Here is a 13,426-nt window from a genome sequence, read left to right as displayed (position 1 = left end):
AGTGTTACCCTTTCTTCTAGCCATTATTCTTTAGGCTTATGACCTCTCAGTACAATCTGTTTAGCTGTATGGTGCTCATTTATCTTAGGTTTCTATACGAGTTTTGAAGTTCTGATGTTCATTAGTTCATCCTTAATCACAAAAATTCCATCTTATGCTGGAAGTTTGAATAGGCGATCCTTTAAAAAAAATTCTTGTCATTCTTGTTGCTGCTTGTCCTTTGGTCACAAGAAATTTATTGTTCCTTTATTCTGGTGGAGGGTGTTCTTATCATGCGAGTTTCACTTTGTTGTTTCATTTTGGAGTTCTTAACATATGATCTTTGTATGCTGCATGGTGTCACTAGATTTGATAATTGACCTTTATGATTTGCTTGACTGTACCAGATATGTATAGCCAAGAGAGTAGGAGTCCTTTGTGTATGTGTATTTGTTGGAAAGAAAAAGGTGGGTGTAAGAAGAAAGAGTGGGAGCTGCAAGTTGTCTGGAAAAAATAGAGGAGGGTCGTCAAAGTAGGGAGGTTATCAGAATAGTTAAGGACGGGTAGTCCTTAACTTAGACTTACAAGCTTATAAATTAACGACAACTAGTCCTGAACTTATAATAACAAGCTCAAAAGTTAAGGACACTTGGTCCTAAACTTAGAGTTACAAGTTCAAAAGTTAAGGACACTTGGTCTTGAACTTAGACTAACAAGCTCAAAAGTTAAGGACAATAGGTCCTGAACTTACAGTTACAAGTTCAAAAGTTAAGGACAATAAGTCCTGAAGTCCTGAACTTAGACTAACAAGCTCAAAAGTTAAGGACAATAGGTCCTGAACTTAGGCTAAGAAGCCCAAAAGTTAAGGACAATAGGTCCTGAACTTAGACTAACAAGCTCAAAAGTTAAGGACACTTGGTCCTCAACTTACAGTTACAAGTTCAAAAGTTAAGGACAATAGGTCCTGAACTTAGACTTACAAGTTCAAAAGTTAAGGACAAGTAGTCCTTAACTTAGAGTTATAAGCACAAAAATTAAGGACAGGTGGTCCTGAACTTCGAGCTCCAAGTTCAAAAGTTAAGGACATATAGTCCAGAAGTCCTGAACTTAGAGTTATAAGTTAAAAAGTTAAGGACATGTAGTCCTGAACTTAGAGTTACAAGTTCAAAAGTTAAGGACACTTGGTCCTGAACTTTATGAGCAGAAGGATGTTTTCATCCGGGCAGGTAAAATTTATTAAAGCAGTGGCTAAAGACTAAAGACATTTTAAACAGTGGCTTAAAAGTAATACATGTGTTATTAGTGACTAACTGTGCACTTCCCCCTAATTAGGGCTAGAGGCCGAGCTAAGGTACAAAAGTTACATTAGATGTTTAACTTCTTAATTTCTTCACATATTTACTATCTTCAATACATGTTCGGCACATTCGGAAAAATTTCGTAGAAAAGAAAACAATCGCAATAATAAAGAAACATTTTATCTAGTATAAAATGAAATTATATATTAGAAACTGGAAAATTAAAATACATTTTTCCATTTCGTACGATTAACTTCAAAGTAAGAAAGTTTTGTCACAGAATATACAACTAGTTAAAAAGGTCTAGCTTGATGATTACAATTGTGAGGCAAAAAATTTAAGCATAATTTCAAAAAGAAAAACTAATATATCTAAACCTAAAATTTTAAAAATAAAATCTCTATTTACCCCCCAAAAGGAGTTAGCAATATCTGTAAAATCCATTTGTGGTTTGACATTTACCACAAAACTGCTGACCACGTTGAGATCCTATTTGCCAACACAAACACACTGCTCTCTCCACCAACTCGGTGGCTGCCACCGTCGGCCGCCGTTGCGCCACCCTAGCCTGACATGGAAGCCCAATTGAAAGTTCAAGATTGATCATCACTTCACCGGAGCTTTTCTCCGTAGCGGCCACCGGAGCTGCCGCCGGCTCTAAGGGGGGCGATCTTTCCTCAGTTGTACTACTGCTGCATTTGGTCTCTTCTTCAAGTGAAGATGAATAATTTGTGGGGTTTTGATCATTTAGAGATAAAGGGGTTGCTGCTACTGAGGTGTTTCTAAAGTCCAAGCATATGTTTTTGGTTGCGGTGGCGGTGGCGGCAGTGGTGGCGGTGGCGGTGTTGAGTGGTCGGTGTGTGTGTGGATCAAGGCCACGGCTAATGAGTTTTCTCTTAATGTGTGTGTTCCAATAATTCTTGATTTCATTATCAGTTCTACCTGGTAATCTTCCGGCAATCACAGACCATCTATAGACAAAAAGGAAAATGAATCAGAAAAAATATTAGGAAAATAAAAAATATAAAGAATTTCTAGTCTTGTTTACTCAAAAAATGAAATGCAATTACATCAAATGTTACTTCTTATGTTCCTAAGTTATGGGGTGGATTTCGGAGTATGAGAGTTAAATTGATTAGTTTTATGTGTTGTGAATTTAGACATAAATTCTTCTAAATTTTTCAAATAAATATAAGTCAAAATAATAATAAAAATAAAGTTAACTACCTACTACCTCCTTCCAAAATAAGTAATTTTTTGATTGTTCTTACCCATATTAAGAAATCCACCTTTTAACATTAATTAGCAATGAAATTGACCATATTAACCTTTACTATCTTTTCGCATAAACACTCCTACTACATACTCCAACATTAATTACTCCAAGGACAATGTAGGCAAAAAATAATTAATTCATTCTTGAAATCTGGAAAAATCACTTATTTTGGATCACATGAAAAAAGCCAAAAAATCGCTTATTTTGGATCACAAGAAAAAAAGCCAAAAAATCACTTATTTATTTTGGACAGGAGGAAGTAACTTTTTTTCTTTTCTGGAAGACTAGGTTTCTTTCTCTTTTTCTTCAATTGGTCCCAAATGAGAAAGAAGAATTTGACTTTCTATTCCAGTATTCACACGCTTTCCCAGCTACCAAAACAGACCCAAACAAAATTTATCAATTCCATATATGGAACAAAGCAATAGGAGTATATTAGTTCTAGATTGACCTAAACTAGGTAAGCTGATGCACGCCGTATTTTGTGTTTGGCGTAGGTTTCGGGAAAGAGTCAGATGAGGTGTAGGGTCGGAAGGACCGCACCCAAGAAATATAATACGACGGAGACAGTTTATCTAAGTATCAGTAATTAATTTCACGACTCGAGTATCATAATTTCACAGCTCAAACCCGTAGTAAATTTACCTAAACTATATAAGTATAAGTAATAAATGTGAACATACTTGTTTCCAAGCAAACTATGGAGTTTGATGATCAAATCATCTTCTTCTTCAGTAAAATTCCCTCTTTTCAGATCAGGCCTTAGATAATTTATCCACCTCAATCTGCAGCTCTTTCCACATCTTTGCAATCCTAAAAAATATATCCAAGAAGAGAAACAATATAAATACCAAATTTCCACAAGAAAATAAAGGAACCCAAAACCTAATTTTTGTCCCTTTTTATTTTCTTAACTCTAAAAAACATTTCTTTTCTTTTCTTGAGCCAGTGAATTGGTAGGGAAGGTACTACAATTAATTAAAGTACCCACAATTCTAGAAACAATTTCAAGAGAATAAATGAAAGAAAAATCAAAATCAAAATTTAACTTAAAAAAGCAAAGAAATAAGGAAATTAGAAAGAGAAAAAAAACTTGAGTTTTATCAGTTTTTCCATTTACTTTCTCCACAAAAATAAAAAAAATAAAAATTGGGAGTAATAGTAAAAAAAATACCTGCAGCTTTAGGGAGAGAACGCCAACAGCCTTCACCATGAGAACGAATATAATTAACAAGGCGTTGATCTTCTTCTTTAGTCCAAGCTCCTTTATTTGTATGAGCTTTCTCACAACAAGGTGAACGTCCCATTTTAATTTATTCCTTCAAAAACTTTATAATAATTGGATTTTTGAGAGCAAAAAAAATGGAAAAGAAAGAAACAAAGAGAGTTGGATAAGTACTCTCCCTTTTTTTTCTTCTTCTTTGTGATAAGACTAAAACTAATTTCTGTGTCCTAGTTCTAATGGAGAGATGTGGGCAGAGAAGATATATATGTTTGTTTGGGGTGTGGGGGGTGAGGTGGCCAAGGGGTGGAGTGGGGTATTAGTTTGATTGCAATTGTTTGGAACTATTGCCTTTTCTATACCCAAGGGCTTTTATTTTTTGGTTAAACTCCATGTGCAGTGGTGTATAATTTTTTTTATATTATTGAATTAAAAAACTTACAACAAATAGTGTGTATAAAAGTCGAAATTTATAAAAGAATTGAAATATAACTTTGATTATCATACTTTTAGACAAAAAATAGTTTTAGTCCATTGATTTTGTTGAGTCTCAAGTTAGAAAAAGTTACGAGTTCAATTCCACTTCATCACAAAAACTACAAAGGCTCTCTCAAATATTTGCAAAAGAAAAATGTGTCAGTTGAAATTTGAACCTTTGACCTCCTAACACAAAATCAAGCACATAAGCCAACATACCAAGACACAATTTAGTCAAGTGATGTTATTTTTGCCTACTTATATGTTTCCGTACAGTATTAATACATATATTTAGTAAAATTTTCTGACGAAGATACCATTTCGGTAAGCGTGCATCCGCCTCTAACATATAGGTCACACGAAAACTATTTCACTATTATTTTAAGGCTCTCCTTCACAACAATTAATTGTGTGTAAGAAGATTAATTTGATAAACTAGACTGCAAGTAAATAGTAACATATTACAATCCAATAATATAAAATAAAAGTATTTATATTATAATCTCTATATTATTATTTTTATATTATAATTTCCTGTACTGAAAAATTCTCTATGGTGCTTTTTCTTAAAAAAAAAAATTAGCGGCGTGACTAAGGGGGTGAAGAAAGGAATTTGACCAAGTTGGTGAGAAAGAGGAAGAGTGGTTAACAGATAGGCTTGGATTTGGTAGGTAGGTTTACTTTTACGATGAGTTGTCTTTTACTATGTTTTTGTTGTGGGGCCTCAATCTTACTGGCCCCACCTCTTTACATACACTCCCAAGTTCTTAGATTTATATTTGCCACGTAGACAACATGTGGTGGTTTGTACTTTGAAGGGCGTGTAGTATGGTTATTGGTGTATTAAATGATTGCTTATTAATTCACTTGTAAAATTACATAGTATAACTTTCTCTTATTGACTAAAGTGTTATAAATATATTTATATTATGGATGTTCATTTAGTATTTCATTGTAAATAATCTTCCTGAAGAAGCTTATCCATATGGGACTTCACCGTAAATATGTTTATCTATTTAGTACTTTATTGGAAATAAGCTCCCTGAAGAAGCTTATCACTTCGGTACCCGGTTATGGATAAACATTACCATAAGTAGAAGATTATCCATACCGGGTATAATGAGCTTATCCATTCAGTACTCCGTTATGGATAAACATTGCTCTCAATAGAAGATTATCCCTATCTGGTACAGTAGCAGCTTACACAGCAGCTTGCAGTAGCAGCTTACACAGCAGCTTGCAGTAGCAGCTTACACAGCAGCTTGCGTAGCAGCTTACACAGCAGCTTGTAATAGCTGTCACACCTCCTTTTTTCATCCTACACCCGCAAGGGCGTAAAAGAGTTTTTCCATTTAAAGGACAATCAGAACGGGATTTAATTATTAATTATTCAGAGTCGCCACTTGAGAGATTAATGGTGTCCCAAGTCACCGATTGAATCCCGAACCGAGGAAAAATATGACTCTGTTAACAGTCCGCGAACCAGAAATCCGAGTAAGGAATTCTGTTAACCCGGGAGAAGGTGTTAGGCATTCCCGGGTTCCGTGGTTCTAGAACGGTCGCTTAACTATTGTATTTGATTTTATCTGATTTTAATACATGCTAGCTTATGTGTTGTTTATTCGTAAACTGCTTTTTATCATTATTTATTTTAAAAGAATTGCGATGTCGTGAAAATGCGTTTCGAACCACGTCGCAATCGATACACCCGTGGTTGTTGACACATTTCGACTTCATCGAGATTTGGATTTGGGTCGCATCAATGCGCACCCGAGTTTAAGAAAGTAATTTAATTAAATCGAGCCTAAAGATGCTAACGTAGTATTATTTTGGGGAAAAGCCATGAAGTTCGCTAAACGGCCATCCCAAATTCTAATTATTTCGATAATTATTTATTGAGGGCCCCACATTTATTTATTTTTTGTGCGGTGAGGCTCGTCTCAATTTGTGAACTTCTTTTCTATCATCAATTATCTTATAAGCATTACGACGTCATGAAAACGCGTTTCGAACCACGTCGCATTCAATGCACCCGTGGTTCACGACACGTTTTATTTAACCTTGTTGGAAATTAGAACCGGGTCACATGACATGTACCCCGGGTTTTAGTAATAACTGTGATAATTATAATTAATGCGCCTAAAGCAAACTACGAAGTGTATTATTCTTCCTAAATTTTGAGGTTATTGCAAAGGCAAATGTTACGGAACTGGAGTTTCATGGAAGTCAAGAAATATTTTGGTTATTTGAAGTGTTGACAAGTTATCTACATGTAGAAATATTTATAACTTACCACTACCCTATCTTTAAAATTCCAAGACATTTATCTATTATAAAAAAAAATGGACAGCTTTATTTATTTACGAAATCAGAACAAAATGGGGAATGAAAATACTCCTAAGGGAGCTTCTGTCCTTAATCAACAAGAATGGAATAACATGTTATTTCCTCTAGGATAATTATGCAAGTAAATTGAGAAGATAGGCAGCTAATTAACAATTAAATCAGAAGAAGTGGGAGAAAAAGAGATCTTAAACCAAGGACAATTGTAACTCTTAATTCCTGTTAATTACTAACTTTATTAGAATGGCCAAATAAAAATAAGATCTTGTTCACTTGTTAAGTAGCCAAAACAGAATTCAATAACCACAATTCTTATATTTTTCTATAGCCATTATGCACATCAAACTAAAAGCAATGGAAATTATTTGTCAACTACCATGGAACAAACGGGTAAAACAAACATCTCATAATGCATCAAACACAATGATAATAACCAAGAAAAGTAACATTATACCAGTTTCAGGAACTTATTTGTAATCACCAATACACACACTAGAACTCGCCGGAAAAGACCTCAAGTTGGACCTCTTGAAACTCTCGCAAAACCGGAACAAGGCTCGGACTCGGGTTGAGGAAAGCACATTTGTTGACTGCTTTTGCTGGGTTTTGGAGCTTTAAACCATAGCAGCAGGACCGATAAAACATGCTGCTATACTAAGGAAATTACAGTAGCTTGTTCGTTCATCATCGAGGGTGCGACTCCGGCGAAACAGTAATAGTAGAAGGGGACGAAGTCAGGGGTGGGTCGTTTGGAGAAGACTAAATCAGGGGGATGGGTCTCTTGTGTATTTCTGCTTTTTATTCTTGTTTGCTGAAGAAAATTGAAATGAGGAGGGTGCTTGAAGAAGATGACGCGGGGGGCGGGGGGTCGTTGGTGTTGCGAAGCTTTTCCAGCTGTTGCTCCTCTGCATTTCCTTCTCTTGTTTTCGACGAAGTCAGGAGGGGTTGTTTTTAGAGGCAGGGACGTTTGGGTTCAGGGGGGTGGTGGGGTGCGAAGAAGATGATCCGGGTGGGGGTGGGGTTGTTTTTGTTGCGCAGCTTTGCTGCTTTTCCAGCTTCTTCCTCCTCGTTTTCTTTCTTATTCTTTTTCTTCTTTTTTTTTTATAGTGTAGAGTCTAGGTTGTAGGGTTTTAGGTTGAGGGTATGGGCCTAGGAATTATGGGCTTGACAATTGTGGTCTAGGTCCAAAATTAGGCCTAACGATGGGTTGCTCGAGCCCCAGCTCTATTCTTTTGCCGCGAATGAGATTAAAAATACGCGCCCCTTTATCGATTAGTCCTACTATTAAAATAATTTATTAAAACAAAACTAACCATTAAAACAAATCTATTTTTTGTATTTTCAAACATTATATTAAAAATAAAAATACGATACTATTTTTATATTTTTTTAGATTAAAAATGACTACAAATATTAATGAACTTATTATTATATTATTATTATTATTTTGTTGTAATTTTTGTTTCTTGTACTAAAATAAAGTAAAAGAGTCAAAATTACTTAAAATATCTATATTATGCCTAAATTAAATATTTTACGCTAATATATAAAAGATCTTGGGGAGGGTCAAAAATCACATGTCTACAGCTGCCCCTCTTTGATTGGAAACGTACAGAGTTTTTAGACAAAGACTGACTAGACAGGTTTTTGACCCGACCCTTATTTGGAGAGACTAAGACTAAGAGAAAAAGGGGATGTGACCGAGCTCTGGCATTTGAGCTGCCTACATATCCTTGGCTATAAAGGAATCAGGCCACGTGTAGTTCAGAGATGAGTGAGATGACGGAGTATGCCGAGGTGGAGATCCGGTCGAGGTGCCGTTCCGTCGAGGTTCCGGTCTGCGGTCCCTGTTATTACATCAAAATCAAAAGATGAAAAAGACTAGCTAAGCCTATCGACCACGAGCTACAAGATTCCCATCTATAAGTCTTCTGAAGCTTGATCTTGAGTCTTGAATGGTTCTTCATGCAGACTTTAGATTTGAACCTTGACACTTGTTAGCTGCAAGTGCTAGCTCATTCTTCTACAGCTTTTGGGTCAGGACCGGTCATGTAGTGCTTGTGACCTCGGCCATGTCTTGAGCAGCTCACATCCTTCATCAACTTCTGAATTGCATTCTGAATTGCATTCCTTTTTTCTTTTTCAGGTGGGCGCGTGATTGCTGAACCTGAACTGTCTTCCCTTGTTACTTGACACTATTTTCCCTTACACTTTGAACCATTTTCCCTGAAACTCGAACTGTTTTCCTTCGAAACTGTCTTTACTAGAAACTTTGAGTTGTTTTTCCTTGTTCTCCAGGTGGGCGCCTGATTTCTGAAACTCTGTTCTTCAGGCGGGCTCCTGATTGCTGAAACTTGAATTGTATGTCTCTATTCTATAGGCGGACTCCTAATTGCTGAAACTTGAATTGTATGTCTCTATTCTCCAGGCGGACTCCTGACTTCCGAAACTTGAAATTGAATGTATCACCTTTGTTATTCAGGCGGGCTCCTTACTACTGAACTTGAACTGAATGTATTCCTCTGTTATCCAGGCGGGATCCTGACTTCATAAAAATAAACGAACCAAGAAAACTTTCTGCCCCAGTTTGGAAGCTGGGTACATGTTACTTGATATTAATAAGAATTTGATAAAAACTTGACTTGAAATACCTCTATTATACAGGCGGGCTCCTGACTTCCGAAACTTGAATTGTATGCCTCTGTTCTTCAGGTGGGCTCCTGACTTCAAAAAGACAAAAAAATCGATTGAAAACTAAAATTTGAATTATATCACCTCTGTTCTTCAGGCGGGCTCCTGATTGCTGAATTGGAAATCGAATGTATTCCTCTATTATCCAGGCGGGTTCCTGACTTCACAAAAATAGACAAAACAAAGAAAACTTTCTGCCCCAATTTGGAAACTAGGTGTTTGTTACCACATACTAATAAGAACTAAAACTTGAATTGTGATAAGACTGAAATGCAACTTTTAAAAATTTAAAGACTGCAATGTATCTTAAAATTTAAACTTTATCTTAGGTGAAAAATTCATCAGACTAAGATTCTCATCTTAGGTGAAAGATTCGACGGACTAAGATTTATCTTTATCTTAGGTGAAAAATTCATCAGACTAAGATTTTCATCTTAGGAGAAAGATTCAACAGACTAAGATTTTTATCTTTATCTTAGGTTGAAAAATTCATCAGACTAAGATTTTCATCTTAGGAGAAAGATTCAACAGACTAAGATTTTTATCTTTATCTTAGGTGAAAAATTCATCAGACTAAGATTTTCATCTTAGGAGAAAGATTCAACAGACTAAGATTGTGACTCTAGGAGATAATTCATCAGACTAGGTCCATTTTGCGTGATCCCGACTTTCTTAATTTTCCAAAGTCCAACTTCCTTTCTTTTCAAATTCCGCCTTCCTTTCTTGTTCCCAAATTATGTCTTCCTTTCTTCTTCTTTTTTTCGACTTCTGTCTTCCCCTTCATTAAATTATGCCTTCCTTTATTTTTCCTCAAATTCTGCCTTCCATTCTTTTTTCCAACTTCTGCCTTTATCTAAATTATGCCCTCCTTTCTTTTCCAACTTCTGCCTTTATCTTTTTCCAAATTATGCCTTCCTTTCATTTTTCCAACTTCTGCATTTATCTTAGGTGAAAGATTCACCAGACTAAGATTTTTATCTTAGGTGAAAAATTCAACAGACTAAGATTTCTTTATCTTAGGTGAAAGATTCAACAGACTAAGATTTCTTCATCTTAGGTGAAAAATTCATCAGACTAAGATTTTCCTTTATCCATTTTCCTTCAAAATTTGTTTTATCTACCCACTAACTTGAATTATCTTCCTTCGGAACTGCTTCCCTAAAAACTGGTGTTGTCCTCCTTAAAAAAAACCACTTCCCTAAAAACTAGTGTTTCATTCCTCCAAAAATTACTTTTCTTAGAACTGGTGTTTCTTTCCTGAAAACTACTTCCCTCTCTTTTTCTCTCATTTTTAAAACACTTGTATTGACCCTCATGTTCTTCAGATGGGTACCTGACTTCAAGAAAATTTTCAACACGACAGAAAATTTTCTGCCCCAATTTGTTAATCCTCATGTAGCATATCTTTCTGCCATCAATAACATTTCCATGCCCCTGTTTCAAATCAAAGAAAATTCCATCAGTTTAAAAGTGCGGTGGTTGGTTGTGGTACTCCCGCTGGGATGACTTTCCTTTTCTCCTTTCCATGCTTTGCGTTGTCCGACCATCTTTGAAACTTGGCTGATAACTTCCGCCCTTCTTGACGACTATCTCTCAATTATTACTTCTAGTCTTCTTATCTGACCCCATATGTTTTCTGTGACAACTGATTCTTCTTGAAGGTATTGCATGTTTACTGATTAACCAGTTTCCCCGTTATCCGTGTCACTGAAATACCCTTTTTCCCCATTCAATCCCAATACCCTCTATCTGTTGCATTATTCCTGAACTGACATCTACCAAACTTTGTGTTTCATAAGGATCCCAAAGTATGTGGATTATTACCAGCTCAGTGCTCTTGTTATTTTTCCTGACTTGTGACCCCATTTTGTGCAATTGAAAAGCTGGTGGAAACTTTTGAAGTCATTCCACACTTGTTACGACCAAAAGACTCAGAAAGGGGACATAAACAAAACAAAAGGAACAGAGTAAAGGACAAATAGAAAGAGATGATTCCTAACAAGAAAACTACACAGTAGAAACCTATCGGATGTGGATACCGACTCTAATGACCTTGACATGCACCTGCGACCTATTCTGTTAAGCAAATCTGATGTTCATCTCTTGTTGTTCCTTTTTGCCGTGAAACTGGGCTTCATTGCTCCGCTTATCCAATTTGATTTGCATTCATTATTCGGCTTGTAGTGCCCCAAAGGGTTTTCACCATCAAACCTCTCTCATTTCGTTCTTTCTCTCAACTTACTGTCGCCTCAAGGTGCCCGTGAAGGTTTTCACCAATAAAACTCTCTCATTTTTTATTTCTCTCAGCTTTCATCACCTTGCGATACCCATGAGGATTTTCATCAACAAGATTCTCTCATTTTCATTTTCCTTGTTTGGACCGGAGTGTTGCCCCTGACAGGAATTACCTTACCTGCTTGACTTGGCATTTCTCAAAGACTGATCAGAAGGTCTTTCTTTGGACCGTAATGTAGGCTTTTGGATGGGTTAGAAAGAAAGGGTATAAAAGGCTCAAAACAATTTTAAAATGGGTTAAAATTACAACTTTCGGAATCCAACTTCTCACAACAACCACAATTTCTGCCCCAGTTTCTTGCTTGGGGACTTTTGAATTTTTGTTTTGGTATGACTGAACCTCAGAGAGGCTGCCTACGTACCCTTTTGGGATCAAGTCAAACGTAGTTCATAACATAGAAATTACTTTTTTTTGTGATTTTTCTTTCTCTTCTTTTCTTTTCTGTTCTTCTTTTCTTCTTTTCTTTCATTTTCCTTTCTTTTCTTTCTTTTCTTTTCGTTTCTTTATTTTCTTTTCTTTTTCTTTATTTTCTTTTCTTTTTCTCTTTCCTTCCTTTCCCTTTTTTTTCATTTGCTTATTTGCGGCACTTGCGTTTCTTAATTGTGTCGTTGATTCCGAAAGAGGGGTACGAAAGAAAATAAACACGGCTCAAAAAGGGTGACAATGGAAAAAAGTGTTTGGATAGCAGAACAAAACGCCTTCGTCATTTCAAACTTCAAAATATTCCAAATACAAACAAGTACAATCAGAATAAAGAAACCATACACATCATCTTTTGACCGCATCAGAATTGACGGCCATTTCCACACATTTTCCTTCTACATCTTTCAGATATAATGTGCCATTCGACAACACTTTTACTCTTATTACCACGACCGGCCCCCTGTCAATTTAGCCACCTTGCTTTTACGGGGATTTTTATGTTTTACTTGCCCTAGTTTCACATGGTTCGGGCAAACAATCTCAAAATGTCCCAATCTATTCTCATTTCCTCAAGTGTCCTTATCATTTTCAAAATGGTCTCATTGCTTCACAACTTTTGAAGATCAGACTGAGAATTATGCGTGCATGTCATGTCATTAGAACCAGCAAAAGGCAAAACAAAAAGTTAGAAAAGAACTAAACAAAGAAAATGATTGGGAGTAACAACAGATCGGAATTTGCATTAGACAAACGATAAAACAGTTCGAATAACAAAACAAAAACAAAACAAACTGGATCGCAACCCTAGAATAAACTGAAACAAACCTAGACAACCCTAGACAAACCACTACGACTAAACAAGCTAGACAAAAATGAAAGGATAGGAGGGCTTGAACATAAGACAATATCCGGATTACAACCCTACAAATAATCCGGACAACAGAAATGACAGCCAAATGGACCACCAAAGCTCCTCCCTAGCTGACTTAGGAATGGAGCGTCTTTCCAATTACAAGCACGGCATATTAGCCACTAAGCTTCGCATCCATATTGCCATGACCACTATCTGCTTCAATATCTTTAACTTCAGTCAACAAGTTCCCAAGAGTATTCTCATACCCCATGTCACCGGGAATCATCCCCACCAAGTGTGCCTCCTCATGTAAGGGATGCAACGTGATATTCTGGGTGCCACTGTCTTGAATCAAATTTTCCTGGATCATCCTTTCTATTTCTCTTTTCAAATCTCGACAATTTTCCACATTGTGCCCCAGAGCATTGGAGTGGTATTCACACCTTTTAGATGAGTCAAAGCTTCTCGCACGTCGGTCCACCTGATTTGGAGGAATGGGTGCAATCATGTCATATTGTTTTAACTTCTCAAATAAGCTTGCATAGGACTCTCCTATTGGTGTAAAACT

General features: G+C 36.3%; 1 protein-coding gene across 1 annotated transcript; it reads right to left on the bottom strand.

Moving 5' to 3' along the window:
• Positions 1 to 1,496: 1,496 nt before the first annotated feature.
• Positions 1,497 to 4,204, bottom strand: LOC107814914 (myb-related protein 330). Its single transcript, XM_016640418.2, has 3 exons — positions 3,728 to 4,204; positions 3,237 to 3,366; positions 1,497 to 2,248 (listed from the first exon to the last, which is right to left on the bottom strand). Exons 1-3 carry the CDS (start codon positions 3,858 to 3,860, stop codon positions 1,699 to 1,701), a joined length of 813 nt encoding a protein of 270 aa, XP_016495904.2. The 5' UTR covers positions 3,861 to 4,204; the 3' UTR covers positions 1,497 to 1,698.
• Between the last annotated feature and the right edge of the window lie 9,222 nt (positions 4,205 to 13,426).

Source organism: Nicotiana tabacum, chromosome 6 (assembly GCF_000715075.1).
Source record: "Nicotiana tabacum cultivar K326 chromosome 6, ASM71507v2, whole genome shotgun sequence".
NCBI lineage: Eukaryota > Viridiplantae > Streptophyta > Magnoliopsida > Solanales > Solanaceae > Nicotiana > Nicotiana tabacum.
The sequence above is the reverse complement of the archived record's forward strand: the minus strand, read 5'-3'. Positions and strand labels throughout refer to the sequence as shown.

Coding starts and splice junctions, on each gene's coding strand:
- LOC107814914 (XM_016640418.2), bottom strand. CDS start 3,860: ATGGGACGTTCACCTTGTTGTGAGAAAGCTCATACAAATAAAGGAGCT. Junction 3,367..3,727: donor TTCTCTCCCTAAAGCTGCAG/GTATTTTTTTTA, acceptor TATATTTTTTAG/GATTGCAAAGATGTGGAAAG. Junction 2,249..3,236: donor CATAGTTTGCTTGGAAACAA/GTATGTTCACAT, acceptor TTTTGTCTATAG/ATGGTCTGTGATTGCCGGAA.